At 46.3% G+C, this 15,592-nt stretch overlaps 1 protein-coding gene across 1 annotated transcript in view; it reads right to left on the bottom strand.

The window, feature by feature from the left end:
* Window positions 1–15,592, bottom strand: part of VPS13B (vacuolar protein sorting 13 homolog B) — a 2,999,480-nt gene that overhangs the window by 95,376 nt on the left and 2,888,512 nt on the right. Inside the window, exon 54 of the mRNA XM_086966051.1 lies at window positions 4,949–5,148. Coding sequence (XP_086822177.1) covers window positions 4,949–5,148 — 200 coding nt within the window. The remainder of the gene's footprint in view (window positions 1–4,948; window positions 5,149–15,592) is intronic.

The raw sequence follows: 15,592 nt of genomic DNA, 5'->3' as shown, positions 1-15,592 counted from the left end.
GCTGGTGGGGACAGTGGACTGGACCGACCTCTATCTGGCAGTCTCAAGTGGTTTGTGGGAACCACATCCGCAGCCACAAAAAAGCTGGGAAGCCTCTTGGCCTTGGTGGCAGGAGCAGGAAAGGAAACAGTTATTAGCCCCTACCACAGACGCAGAAGGGGCAAAAGGCAGACTGGGGTCGGCGGGGAGCCATGGACTGGCAACAAAGATCTGGATGTAGACCTGCTGATTTCAAAACGGTCCAGTGCGGAGTCTGCCTTTCACCAAAGAGGCAAGAGCCATCATAAGGCATTTCCATGAAGCGAGCCTGGACATCACCTGAAAAGCCAGTGACTTTCAACCAGACGTGATGTCTGAGTGACACTGACGACACAATTGCTCTGCCTAGTGAGTCAGTTGTGTTCAGCCTACATGTGATGGTGAACTTTGATGCATCTCGTCAGTCAGAAATCGATACAAAAAGCATTTGGTGTTCACCAACTGCAGTGCTATGTTGGTGGAAGAGAACATTCTCTTGCCAAAGGTGTCCAGCCTTTTGGATTCCCTATCGGGTGGAGAGGTAATCTCCAGGGTGGAACCATGAAGACGGAATCATCCTGTCCACAGGAACCGCTGCGCAGGGCTCAGACCAGGCCCCAAGCAGGACATCTGTGAGGACTTCACTGAACTGGGAGGAGAGGGTCCATGGGGGTGACTTCCAGCTGAAACACCTCTGTCAAAACCTTTGTCTTGACTACCACAGAGAGCAGCATAAATGTCCAGGACCTCAGTCTCTCTCAGCACGACCACTGCTAAGGAGGCTACCTCATCCATAGCTACGGAAGGAGGAGAGATCTAGCCAGTGTCTGGTGAGGTGTCTAATCCACTGGCATCCACTAGTTTCACATACCAGTTGTCCTCTGGTTCATCAAGGGGATGGTAAAATGTGTAAGGTTCCTCCGACCCCTTCCAATCGCCTCCCTCGCAAGGCCAGTCAAAAGTAAAAGGCACTGGCTCTGGCTTGGAGGGCATGGTGCATCAGGAATGACGATGGGGTTGGTGCTGCTGCAGGGCATCGCTGGAGCCAGAAATGATCACACTGGAGCAGTCTTCATGGAAGGTCGTGGTCTCATGGGTGGAGTTGCTCTGGAACCAGAACTGGATCCATGAGGCCTGAGCGCCGTGTACGGACACACCTTCATGAATCCAGTAGGGGCCTTTCTCGAACCCATGGGGCTCAAAAGCACTCCATATGGGCGAGCCTTCCAAATATGAGGTGCATGGCCTCATAAAACTCCTTCAGTTGGGCAAGGGTGGTTCCTGCTCCTGGAAACTCCAGGAGGCATGGCCCAGGCACAGGCTCCCCGGAGGAGAGAGACTTCTAGCGGTGTCATAGTTTGCATGCCTTGTATGAAGACTTCGACCTACATGGTGAGGTCAAAGAGCGCTTCAACTTCTTTTGTGTGTGGGACTTACCCGATGACTTTGACTTAGATGACTATCATCGGGAGCGGCTCCAATAGTGGTCCCGGGACCTACTGCGCGACCGGGATCCGAAAGTGTCATGGGGCCACCGGACGTAGAGTGGCGAGGAGCCTCAGGTAACGTTCCCCCAACGTCTTCGGATTTATGGCAGGGCAGTCCTCGCAGGCCTTGGAGTCGTGGTCCTGCTGAAAGCACCACAAACAAACCAAGTGTGGGTCTGCCACAAACATCTGTTTTTGACAGACACTACAGGGTTTGAAACATGCTGGTTTCTTAGGGGGACATTCCTAGCACACCAAGAGAAAATGTTTTCTCAAAAACTGCTTGACAAAAAGTCGAAAAAAGGTCAGTCAAAAATTTACTGGAGGGAGCTCTCTCCAGAAGTGTGCTGACTGTCATGGAAAGAAAAGCACTATGTCAGCGCATTGGGATGAAGTCTATATAGGCACAGCATACATCTCTTCATGCGGACACAGAGCTGAACGACACCACCTCCTAGCATGGAGCATGGAGGGGTACTGCTCAAGAATTTCCAGATCTAGTCTGATGCCTGGGGATAATTCTAAGGTAAGACTAGAAGTCTCTATCAGATAAGGCATTCAGCACACTGGCATGATTGTCCCGTGTATTGAGTGAAGGTCAAAAATCTACAGAGCTGTCCCTGATGAACTCTAGGCAAAGGCAAATGCTCTCTAGAGCCATGCAGTGGACCTTTCTCCGTCCCAATAACAAGCGTAGAACATGTCCAACAGAGTGTTCAAGCGATTTGTTAGGTCCCTTCCCATTCCTAATGCAATCCACAGAAAATGTTATTTATGTTCAGTAAAGATATCTGTGATGGATGCATAATCTTCCTGCATATTCCTCACCTTTAGAATATCCTCTCAGTCGGTGTTGGTTGAGTGGTGGAATTCTCTCCTGTTACTAAGAAACTAATCCAACTAGCCAACAACAGTTGGGAGTCTCACAGCATGGGCACGAGTCCTTGGGACAAAGTGCTATTTTGCCACACAACCCAAGAAACGACAACAAAATCTGGAGAGGGGAGATCCACAAAGCTGACAGTTCAAGGTTTTACTCCGAGACTTCAGGGAAGAGCAGCTCCAAGGTAATGCAGCTCTGTGGCCCAAGTCTGTGTTGAATCTCAACTAAGAGCGTGTTGCGCAATCTTAAATAAGTAAAAAACTGACAAGCGTGTTTGCTGCACTTTTTCACACATCATGTGCATTTTCAGATGGTCTCGTCCATTGCGCAAGACATACTTTTTTGGTGTTTCTGAAAAGTTGGAGGGGCTGGATACCAAGCCCTTATCTTAACAAAATATTGTGTGTGACATGTGAGCATGCTTCTTGTGCGCTCATGATCTATTACGCCTCAGCACAGAGTTAACATGTGAAAGCTATGTTTATGAAACAAGGAAAGTTTCCAGGTCCAGCCGCTCCCATCTAAGCTTCTCTAAGTTAATGAAATATCACGCTATCAAGTAACTCTGTGAGCCTCTGTCTTGCTTTGCAGAGGAGTCGCGCAAAAGCAGCTTCTTTGATGCCCTCGCAGGCAAGTTAGATTGAGATCATGCTTTGTAAAACGAAGAACCCCAGGCTGCTCCTACGCACTTTTCATACATTTCCTCAAAGGAAGAAAGGCTGATAAAGTTGGAAAAAGGGGACGGAAGTTAAACTTGAAAATTAAAATGCATGAACAATTTAATAAAATGCTTGAACACTTTTGGCACTCTGCACTGTCGCCAATTCTATACCCCAAAAACCCGTTGAGAGGAACTTTTGCAATATCACTACAATATCAATGGCCACAGCTTAGCTGGGGTGCTTTTACTACCACGTTCAAATTGTGTGATGTAAGGGGCCTTTGGGGCCTTACTTGGCAACATAACACTATTTTTCTGACATCTGGGGCGAAAAACAGTTTGGCCGGTCCTAAATATTTGGAGTTTACGCAGTGCTTCTCAGAAGAGTCTGTTGTAATCTGAACACTAAAGATTTCATGCTTTATCGTCATTTTCTCTACCGACTGGTTAAATACTAGTGTCATTACATCAACTCATGAACTTCACATACAAAGTGCTTAAAGCAGTCCTGATAAAAATCCTATCTGTATCTGTGTACTCACCCAAAGCTTTGTGTTTCGGAAGGAGTCATACCATTAAGATTTGGCCATAGAAATGGTTGCTACACTGACCATATTCTTATCCAACTTGGGGTACTGTACTGCTATTTATCAAACAATTGCAATGCGTTTAGTAAAGGGATGAGAAATTATTTATTAAAAAAAAGTGCATAAGAACTTTAAGAAATAGCAACAAAGAAAAGTCCAAGAAAAAGAAAGAAACAGTTTTACATTGGCGAGCCATCACTTCTCATCTTCATAGATCATTATGATATTGGTACACCTCAATATGGCATGCAAACTAGCTTGATTGTATAGGACATACTTCATCTTATCTTGCAAATGAGTTTTAGAGATACATTTAGCAACCGGTTTAGGAGATTTCACAGATACAGTAAGTGCTCTGAGACTTTTCCCCTTTGAACCTTTCAGGTTAAGACATTTACATTTGAATGACTTGTCCTTCTCAAATCAATAGCAACTTCGTCACTGCATTTAATCAGTAGCCCATTTTGTGAGGAATCACAATTCTGTTAGGCCTAAATTTCCCCTGAATATTTGAAACGTTTTGCCTCTCATAGAACTACCCAGGGTGGCCTAAATATGTTACTTCAAAAGCTGTTTTTCCCAGGAACAAGTAACAAACCCTACAGCAATGGACCGCTCCATTGTCTTGACCACACACCAGCACAGCGCCTCTTAGCTCCCTCCAATGTTTACTAGCAGTAGTAGCGTCTGCTTACTATTTCAGGGCATATGTAATACAACCCGATCCTTATTATACAACCTAACTCTATTGCTGTTTAACAGGGGAAAGTGAAAAGGCTTTAGTTTAAACACAAAGCTTACGGTTCTAAATTGGGCAGGTGCGAGCAACAATAAAAGAGAGAAAAAAGAAATGCTCAAAGGAAAGCACTGAAATCTAAACAATGTCTCCAACGGAAAAGGAGTAACAGCTCTGGTTTTGTTTCTACATAAATGTCCACCCGATTTATTGTGCTTTCTTGTGACATAACTTCTAGAGCTAGTTCAGTTTTTCCGATTCAAAGCTACTTAACACACCAGAACTTCTAGCTTCATACTGGGAACAGAAGGCTCCCCATCCCATTTCCAGAGAACACAATGAAGGTGATGCTTATTTCTTACCTACTTGCCTTTTCCTCTGAAGCTGTCAAGGGCTTCCCTTGGTCAGAAGCTGCTGATGCTGGCGCCCGCCTTTCTACTCTACCCCCAGCTCACCAAGGTCTTTTAAAGGTTACCCAACTCAGCTTCTACACGTGCACACATCTTTCAACGGCTATATATGGAAATCTGGCCCTCCACGCTGATACATACTAGTGTAGATCAACATGGGAAATACCTGTGTTCCAGGATTATTTATGTCGACATAGTCACTCCAGTCAGCTGTTGAGTCGTCTGAAGCAAGTACTTTCAAGAGAATGCTGGGAAGCAAATCTTTGGTTCGGCAATCGGGAAAGCAGGAGACCTGATGGTAAAGTTCATGATGAACGGAACTTTCAGCTGGTATCGTTCTATTATAAACTTCGAACTTTGGAGACTCTAAAATGAGAACGAGAAAGGCCAGTTGTAGAATTTTAAAAACAGGTTTCAGTTATCCAAACATTATTTCACATTACTAATTTGTTAATCCTAACATTCCACAGAATAGTTGAACGGTAGCTAAGCTGCATCTACACACAGCTTCACAATACACATATAGTCCTATATATGTTAGACTAACAATAAAGTAAATTTCCAGGCTCCGTTTTGGCGCTCGCTACCCTTGTCTCCACTGGGCCGAGTGGCAATATCCAAAATGCTGATCCTCCAACGCCTGCTTTAACTTTTTGCAGTGCTCCCGCTGGTCCTACCCAGGAGGATTTTTGAGTCCCGATGGGCCTCTTACTTGAACTCATATGGAGCGACAGTCGCTGTCGCATGGCCCTCACCAACCTCCAATTGAAGGGAGACTCTGTGCATCTAATTTTGAGTTCTATTACACTGCAGCACAGTTACAATGGCCAATACCCTGGCTGGGCGCACCCACGTGCCCCGGACACTCAATCACTAGCAAGATTCTGGGTGACATGGGTACATACACCTAGTTGACAGCACCGGACACTCTTGTTTGCAGCCTTACACGCCAGATGTTAGTGGCTCGCACATGCTGGTACAGGTTTGTACATGGGGAAACCACACATCTCGTACTCCCATTACATAGAGATCTGGAACGTGGCACGCCTCTATACATCTGCATACCATTGAGATTGGGGTCAGTGGAGGGAGGCATGAGTTGAGCAACTGGGCAACCTCTACCAAGAGGACGTCCTCATGTCATTTCAGGACGCGATGGACACTTATGGCATAAGATCTGGGCAATTCCTGCCATTTTACACTATACATCAGGTGTTGCGAGCCACACAGAATGTTGGAGACACAGAACAGTCCCTCTCCCCCTCCCCCCTACATGTACTCCTCTCCTGTGGGAAAATGGCACCCTTTCCGGATGTATGTCGTTACTACGCATGCTTTTACAACGCATGCCTTCACCACGCAGGTTTTACAACGCAAGTCGTTACAACGACTTGCGTTGGGAGCGCTGGATAGTAAATAGTTTAATTTACTATTCCAACTCCAGTCCCCGTGGATAGTAGGGAAGGTTTTGGATAGTAAATTAAACTATTCCCTATCCTACAGCGCCCCACAGCACAAGTCGTGTAACGACTTGCGTTGTAAAAGTTGCGTGGTAAAGGTACTGCTTGGTAAAAGTTGCGTTGTAAACGCTGTTCCCCCCCTCTCAAGAAGGGTCACCATAAACTTTTTGCCTTCCTTTTCCTCTTTTTCTGACCCTCTTTTAGTGGACTTTAGACTATGAACTCTTCACCACTGCTGATCTGTGCTAAAGTGCATATGCTTCTCCCCTAAACATTGTAACATTAATGTATACAAAACTGGCATATTTAGTTTACTTGTAAGTACTGTGTAAAGTGGTATATCATTTACCCAGGGTGTGTAACTTAAATACTACTAGAAAGCCTGCAGCACTGATTGTGCCATCAACACATGTAGACTTTCAAACCTGTCTCAGGCCGGCAATTTTCGGGCCTATTTGTGCAGTTCACTGCCACTTTGACTTGGCATTTAAAACCCTTTGCCAAACCTTAAACTAGCTTTTATTACACATAAGTCACACCTAAGGTAGGCCCAAGGTAGCCCCTAGGGCAGGGTACTGTGTAAGTAAAAGGTAGGACATGTACTGTTAAGTTTTACATGTCCTGGTAGTGATAAATACCCAAATTCGGTTTTCCCTACAGTGAGGTAACATTGGGAATTCCTTAATGCACTTTTAAGCAGTAATTCCTGATTGGAAAGGAGTATCTGCATCATGTTTTATATCTTTGGAATTGTAATAATAAATCCTTGGATTAAGCAATACTGTTTTAGAAATGCCTCTTTTAGAAAGTGGGCATTTCTTTGCTCTTACTGCTCTATGTGCCTGCAGCCTGTCTCCGTTACACATCTAGGGTGACAGCCACGAACACAGGAAGATTAGATGTGTATGAGTACTCATCTGCATTCTGTTGGCGCTTCCTGAGCAGGAAGGTAGTGGGGAGCTGACACATATACCTGAACGGGCAGGGTCCTGCTTCCCACACAAAGGGATGATTATCCCCTACTGATAGTCTGGAGCCAGGGCTGGGAAGAAGGGACCTCTGTGCGCTTCAAAGACCCTTCTTTGAAGTCACCCCCCACTTCAAATGTACAACTGGCTACATATACATACTGGGTCCCAAACCCTATCAAGACAGTACACTACTGGACCTGTGAAGAACCCAGTCACGATGAAGGACCACTATACTGCTACCAGGACTGCCACTCTGCTGGACTGCTACTGCTATGGAAGAACTGCTTTTCTGCTCCAATGTGCTGCCGGTTGCCAGCTGCTTGTTACCTTCTGCTCTGCTGGAGAAAAGGACCGGAATCATCACACTTGAACCTAGAGTGACTCCAAGAGCTTGCCAGCCTGCCCCCTGTTGTGAAGTTTCAGGGCCATCAAAGACTTCCTACAAATCTTGCAACAGCACATGGACTCTGCCATCTGTGAGTCCTGCCTTGCCAAGTGGTGCCAATCTAGTCCTGGGCCATTGGAAATGCTTGTTTCTGTGCTGACCCAGCAGTATCCAGGCATTAACGGCTTTGGGCCAACCCGACCCGATGCATTGCTCTTCGACGCATTGACGATTACCCATCGCCGAGAGGTTTGTCCACGAGGCTTCACTGACTGATTGGAACAGACACATTGCCTGCAACCACAGGCTCTACGACGATGCATCGCCTCCCTGCTCCTCAGATTGGGTCCTTGACGTTGACGCTTCCTCCATCCAAGGTACTTTTTCAGTGTCAACTGCGCGAATCCTGTGGCCAGCCTGACCTCCATTGCGGTCGCCCTGAACTTTGGATTTAACCTGGTCTAGCGAGACCAAATGTCCCCGGTTGGCGCTTTATGACTCTAAGCACCATATTTTGATTTAGGACCTGATTTACATCTCGGTGCAGGGTTACTCCGTCACAACGGTGATGGATATCCCATCTGCCGAAATATAAATTCTCTTATATCCTATGGGATTTATATTTCGCCGGGCGAAATATCCATGACCATTGTGATGGAGTAACCCGTCGGTCAAGATCTAAATCAGGCCCTTAATCCTAAAAAATGAATACCTCCGGTTCTACTTATTGCATTTTTGTCATTTCTGTCTTGTTTTACTCATAAAAATATAATCTATTATTCTAACTATGTGTGGAGTATTCATGAGGTGTATTTATTGTGTTACTGGGTGTGTGTGTGTTGCACATTTGCTTTACACATTGCCTCTTTAGATAAGACTGACTGCTCTGTACCAAGCTACCAGAGGGTGACACAACGTATCTTTTAGTGTGTATCCAGCTTACCCTGACTAGAGTGGTGGTTCCTGCTTGGACAGGGTGCATACCTCTGCCAAAGAACTAGTTACTTACCTGTACACTATGGTTCTCCAGTATTATCTTTCATAGATTCACATGCTTGTATCTTCCCCGTCGTCATGGTGGGAGTCTCCCGGTAAATAATCATCATAGCAGTAGAAGAAAAACTGCCTGAAACCATAGAGTAGAGAAACCAGAGGGTAACCTCTCCTCCTCATTATGTGGCCCAAACTACAGCCAATCAGCAACCAGCCCCAGCCTACACCATTCCCAGCAGAGCCACCATACCTCAGATTTCCTACCGCCCAAGAGTGAGCTATACAGGAAAACCAGAGATAAAAGGCGGTCTACCTAAAGGAAACGGGGAGGCGGGCGGGCGCATGTGAATCTATGAAAGATAATACTGGAGAACCATAGTGTACAGGTAAGTAACTAGTTCTTTCTCCAGTATTCAATCTTTCATAGATTCACATGCTTGTATCAGATTAGATAGCAGTTCCTGTAGTTAGAGCGTTTCCAGGCTAGACCCCTTTCCTATCTCGGGGCTGTGTGCCATAAATTGCTTCTATTACAAAAGAACTTTCCACAATACCAAGGCATGATCAATTAAACATTGTCATCATAATTATTTGCGTAAAGAGAAAAGCATATTATACAGTAAACAGAAATTTGCAGAATACAAGTCATAAACATGTACCTTATTTAAAGAGATGTCGCAGGACTGCCTGTCCCACTGCTGCATCTGCTTTCCATTCCGTGTCCAGACAGTAATGCTTGGTGAATGTATGAGCAGTCGACCAGGTTGCTGCTCTACATATGTCTGGAAGGGGTACTCCTGCCAGCAATGCAGAAGACGTCGCCATTTTCCGTGTATCATGGGCACGGACTTTCCTGTCGAGAGGTCTTCCTGCTTTCTCATGACAGAAGCAAATAGCGGAAGCAATCCATCTGGATATGGAGGAACGTGAAAGGGCCAGCCCTTTTCTGACCCCTGAGTAAGCAACGAACAGTTGGTTTGATTTGCGAAAGCTTTTAGTCTTTTCAATGTAAAATTTTAGGCATCTGCCAATGTCCAAAGTATGCAAAGCTTTTTCAGCCGCCGTGGATGGGTTCTTAAAATATGTCGGCAGGATGACAGGCTCATTCAGATGAAAATAAGAGGGTATTTTAGGCACAAATTTAGGGTTGGTTCTTAGCATCACCTTATCCGGCTTGAATTGAATGAAGGGATCCAATATAGAAAAAGCTTGTATCTCGCTCACTCTTCTGGCAGACGTGAGCGCCAACAGCAAAGCCACCTTCCATGACAAAAATTGTAATTCTGATTTGTGTATGGGTTCGAAGGGAGCTTTCATCAACTGCGACAATACTGTGTTAAGCTGCCATGAAGGTGGAGGATGCTTGACAGGAGGAAACTTCCTGAACAGCCCTTTCAAGAATTCCTTGATTAGCCTATTAGACCACAAGGAAGGGCATCCTGGTGATCTTCTATACCTGGAAATTGCAGCTATATGGACTTTTATAGATGAGTGTGCCAGTCCTGATCTGGCTAAATGTAGTAAATACGGAAGGATTTGCTCAGCCGAGGACGTTAAGGGATGCAGTGCCTTAGTCATGCACCAACTACAGAATCGCTTCCATTTTGCTACATATGTCCTGTTGGTAGACAGAGCCACAGAACTTTGCAGTATTTCACGACATTCTGGGGTGATATCTAGGGACCGGAATTCGTGCTCAAAAGGTTCCAAGCAGACAATCTTAGCGAGGTCAGTTGCGGATGAAGTACTTGGCCTCTGTTCATGGAAATCAGATCTCTGGTTATCGGGAGCTGTATTCTCGGTTCTACCGACAACTGCAGAAGCTCCGTATACCAAAACTGCCTCGGCCATGCCGGGGCTATCAGTATTATCTGGCAAGGTTCCGCTCTCATTTTCCTTAGTAGTCTGGGAATTAAGGGAAAAGGAGGGAAGGCATAGGCAAACATCCCTGTCCATCTGAGGTGAAGAGCGTTCCCTCTCGAATCCTGTTGGGGGAACCTGCTGGCATAATGACTGCATTTTTTGTTGCTCAGAGTCGCAAACAGGTCTAGACCTGGTTTGCCCCACACTTTGAAAATCCGGTTCAGCTGGATCTGGTTGATTTCCCACTCGTGGCAAATGTCGGATGACCTGCTTAACAGATCCGCTTTTGTGTTGTCCACTCCCGGAACATGTTCTACTTGCAGCGATATTTTCTGACCCAATAGCCATTTCCATATTCTTTGTGCCAGAATCGACAAGGGTTTTGATCTCGTTCCGCCCTGTTTGCGCAGGTAAAACATTGTTTTTGTGCTGTCTGTCCGCACCAAAACCGATGAACCTTGGATTCTGGGAAGGAAAGCCTGGAGGCCCAGAAAGACTGCTTCCAATTCCAAGAGGTTGATGTGACGTTTCGCCTCTTGAGGAGACCAAAGGCATTGAATTTCCAGGTCTTGCAGATGAGCCCCCCAACCTCGCAATGAAGCGTCTGACGTCATGACGTAGCTTGGTGATTGTGGTTCGAATGTGAGGCCCTTTGTTAGGTTGCTCCTGATACCCCACCATGACATTGCCCGCTTGATCTGATTTGTCATGACCAGCTTGTCGTCGAAGGAACCCCGGGCTTGGACCCACTGCTTGTCCAGGGCTTCCTGTAACGGTCTCATTTGCAAACGGCAGTTGGGGATCAGCTGAATGCAAGAGGATATCATTCCCAGTAAAGATTTGAATATCCTGATGGAAGTGAACTTTTTTGCTGCTAGGGATGCAGTCAGATTCAAGATTTTCGTTATCCTTTCCTCTGAAGGGTAAGCTTTCAATTCTTGTGTTTTCAAGATTGCTCCTAAGAACTGTAGAACGCAAGTCGGGACAAAGGATGACTTTTCCTTGTTTATCCGAAGACCTAGACCTTGGAAGAGATCCATGCACTTTTGTAGAGATCTTCACGTTGCTTGGAACGATGGTCCTTTTATCAACCAGTCGTCCAAGTATGGGAACACCTGTAGACCTTGTTTTCTTAAGTGCGCCGCTATAGGGGCCATGCATTTCGTGAAAACTCTGGGGGCGGATTTCAGTCCGAAAGGTAAAACTCTGAACTGGTAATGGCGCCCCTCCACCATGAATCGAAGATATTTTTTGTGCTTTTCGTGTATCGGAATGTGGAAGTATGCTTCCAGCAGGTCTAGAGAGACCATGTAGTCTCCTTTGCGAAGCAGTAGCAGAATTTCCTGCAAGGATAGCATACGGAAAGAAATCTTTTTTATGTATGTGTTCAGATCTCTGAGGTCCAGCACCTGTCTCCATTTCGATGACTGCTTTTTCCTTATAAGGAAAAAGTGCGAATAAAAACCTGTTCCCCGCTGGTTTGGTGGTACCTCCTCTATTGCTCCTTTCAGAATGAGCGATAAGACCTCTGCTTTGAGAGCCGTTAGGTGTTGATGAACTCTGCAAAGGGGTGGACGATTTGGAGGTTTTTGCGAGAATTCCAGGGTGTGACCCTGTGTAATAATGTCCAATACCCATCTGTCCGATGTTATGGACTGCCAATACGGGAGAAACTGAGAGAGGTAGTGGAACTGGTTGATCTGAAGCGGCAATAGAGGCGCCTGCGGAACATCACTGTCTGCGCCCAGAGTCCTGCTTTCCTCTGGCTGCGGACTTTCTCCTTCCCTGCTGCTGGAAGGAAGTGTTTGAGGACCGATATTGTTGGTTGGAGGGGTACTGACGGTAGCCCTGCTGGTTATACGGTTGGTACCGATTAGATTGATAAGAGGAACGTTGTTGTTGAAAGTGTCCTCTGGATCCTCGACCGCGAAAGGACTGATAACGGCCCTGTTGCAATGATCCCAAGGATCTAGCAGTGTCGGTATCTGCTTTTATCCCCTGCAACGCCTCATCAATCTGTTTTCCAAAGAGACTTTCTCCATCGAATGGCATATCCAATATCTTAGACTGGACTTCCGGCCGAAAAGACGTAGCCTTGAGCCATCCCTGCCTCCGTAGGGTTATCGCCCCGGCCATTTGGCGAAAAGCTATAGATGATATGTCCATTGCCACATCTATGGACTCCGACGCTGCTCTGGCTCCATCTTGAAGAATGGTAGTTGCCTCCTCTTTCTTGTCCTCCGGAAGGTGCGACAGGAAAGGCGCGATGTCCGACCACATCTGTCTATTGAACCGACTCAGCAGAGCCATTGCGTTGGTAGCTTTGATGGAAGCCGCTGCCATCACCGCAAAGCGTTTTCCTATGCCATCCATCTTCTTGCCCTCCTTATCTGGGGGCGCCACGCATGTGGCCATCGGGTTCTTGGAGCGCTTCTGGGCTGCTTGAGTCACCACCGAGTCTGGACGAGGATGTCCAATAAGGCATGCTGGAGCCTTCTCTACAGCGCGATACTTCTTGTCCAGCCTGGGTATGGACGCTGGGACTGAAGCTGGATTCTTCATCAATTTGAGTCCTTCCTCCCAGATATGCTCAATGATAGGAATAGCTCTTACCGACTTCCTGGAGGACTCCTTAAAGTCATAAAGGAAGCAATCGTTTTCCTTGACTGGCATAGAAAGCTTGAACCTTGTAGCCGCTTTCTCCATCAGGTCATGAAAGCTGGCTATATCCGCTGGAGGAGAACTTGATTGAGGCAAGGGTGACGCCGGAGACGTTGGAGCAATATATTGGTTCCATTCGTCTCCCACTTCCTCGTCCTGAGCAATTTCTCCTTCTTCCTCCTCATGATCCGACTCATTCAGGTCATCACGAATTGTAATTACGTTTTGAACCTCCTTCCGAGGAGGGGGAGGTGGTTGAGTTATAGGCGCCTCTTTAACAGGTTGAGAGCTTTTCTCAGAGGCCGCAGGAGCATTATCTTCTGGAAAACGACGATAATAGTTGTCTATCATACTCCTTAAGTCGGATATTAAAGAGATTGGCACCGACATTGACTCATCTCGTGCAGGCGTATCCACTTCCTCCTCATCATCATCATAGTGATAGGCCTGGTGGAAAGACTCATATCTCATTTGGCCCCTGACCGGCCGGTCTGTAAAGGCATAGTCCTCCTGTTGATCTTCCTCATCAGTGTCCTGATGCTTAATATGGAGCTGCGAAGGACTGTACGCCGCTCCAAAAGATCCTTCCTCCTCCGATTCCTGGCCATCTAGAATGGTGGAAGGTAGCAGAGGTGATATCTTTGGCGTTGAAAACTCTCCTTTTCTGCTCGTCAACCCCCCCGTCGACGGAGCAATCCTTTTAACAGAAATGTAAGTTGACGTTATTTTTGTTGGAGAAGACATCTTCAATGATTTATCCGCCGTCGACGGGGTCGTCGACGGGATCGTCGACGGGGCCGTCGACGGGGCCGTCGACGGGATGCTCGTCGACGAAGATCTCGCCGTCGACGAAGACTTAACACTCACCGTCGACGGAGTCGTCGTTGTCATCGTCGTCGACGAAGCTGTCGACATCGAGACTGTCGTCGTCGTCGACAGACTGGTCCTGGTCGTCGACGGAACGGTCGTCGTCGCCATCGTCGACGGAACGGTCTTCGCCGCCGTCGTCGACGATCTCGTCGTCGATCTGACTGGATTTTTAACAGATCTCGTTGACGGAAGCGACGACGGAGCCCTCTTTTCTGAGGAAGGCTTGAGAGGAGTTGGAGGGAGTGAAGTAGAAGGTTCACCTTCCTTAGATTTTCCTGCTTTTTGCCTCACATCTCCCTTTTCCTCAGAGGACCCTCTTAACTTCTTAGAGGAGTGTCCCATGGCTTCTCCTTCAGATTCGGAGTCATGAACCTTCCTTTTCTGAAGCCATAATAGGAGGCGCCCTTCCCTATCCCTCAGAGTTTTGGGAGGGAAGTTCTGGCAGTACTTGCAGTCCTTAGGGATATGCTTGGGGTACAGGCAGTACAAGCATTCCTTGTGAGGATCCTCAGAAAAAAGTCTGGCCTTGCCACAGGATCTGCAAGCTCTGAAAAGACTCTTCTTAGAGCTTTCAGACATCGTGACTGAAGTAATTCCAACAAGAAAAAACAGTACCTGAATCCAGCTGACAAAGGTCAAAAGTTCAGTGAAGAGAGAGAAAAAACTGAGCAGAGCTCAGGGAGACTCCTTCTCACACGAAGGCGGTTAGAAATCTGAGGTATGGTGGCTCTGCTGGGAATGGTGTAGGCTGGGGCTGGTTGCTGATTGGCTGTAGTTTGGGCCACATAATGAGGAGGAGAGGTTACCCTCTGGTTTCTCTACTCTATGGTTTCAGGCAGTTTTTCTTCTACTGCTATGATTATTATTTACCGGGAGACTCCCACCATGACGACGGGGAAGATACAAGCATGTGAATCTATGAAAGATTGAATACTGGAGAACCAGAAACCCCATTTGTAACATTTTCCAAGATGGCATGTGACATGCTATCACCACACTTTACACATCCCTTAATGACTCACCTGCACCAGTCGCCCACAGTTACAATCGTTTTTTGGTTGTTATATTTGCTTGTTTCACTTATTTCTTTTATCTGTTAGTCTGTGGATCCGATGTCATGTACACAGGATGTCATTTTGGTTATGTTACTTTCGAAGGATTAACATTGCTTACATGCCCCACTCTGAACAATACTGCCATGTGATGTAAAAACTAAATTAACAGGCTCAGAAAAACAGCACTAGTACACTCAGATTTGTTGGCTTAAATGGATGCCACTAATCGTCTGAAGAAGTACAGAGCAAAAATGTTTTTACTCTAGCAGGAAAATACCCAGTCCTCGTAGTCTCACACCCTCAGATTTCCTACTTCTAGGAACAGACTGTTGTTGACATTTTTTAAGGGCTTGAGGCATAATATGACCTGGAGACAAATGTAGAAGATAAGGGGAAAAGCAAATACGATAGGAACGGTAAGGCAGGATAAAATAGGAACATGGTGAAAGAGTACAAAATAGGGACATATTTGAGACTAAGAGAGCCAAAGAAAGAAAACTTAGTTATGAAGTTACACCCTTTCTTCCATTTGCTAGAAAATTTCCCAATTGG

This window comes from Lissotriton vulgaris, chromosome 4_1 (genome assembly GCF_964263255.1).
Source record: "Lissotriton vulgaris chromosome 4_1, aLisVul1.2, whole genome shotgun sequence".
In the NCBI taxonomy this organism is placed as follows: domain Eukaryota; kingdom Metazoa; phylum Chordata; class Amphibia; order Caudata; family Salamandridae; genus Lissotriton; species Lissotriton vulgaris.
Note: the sequence above shows the minus strand (reverse complement) of the source record. Positions and strands in the feature narration are given on the sequence as shown.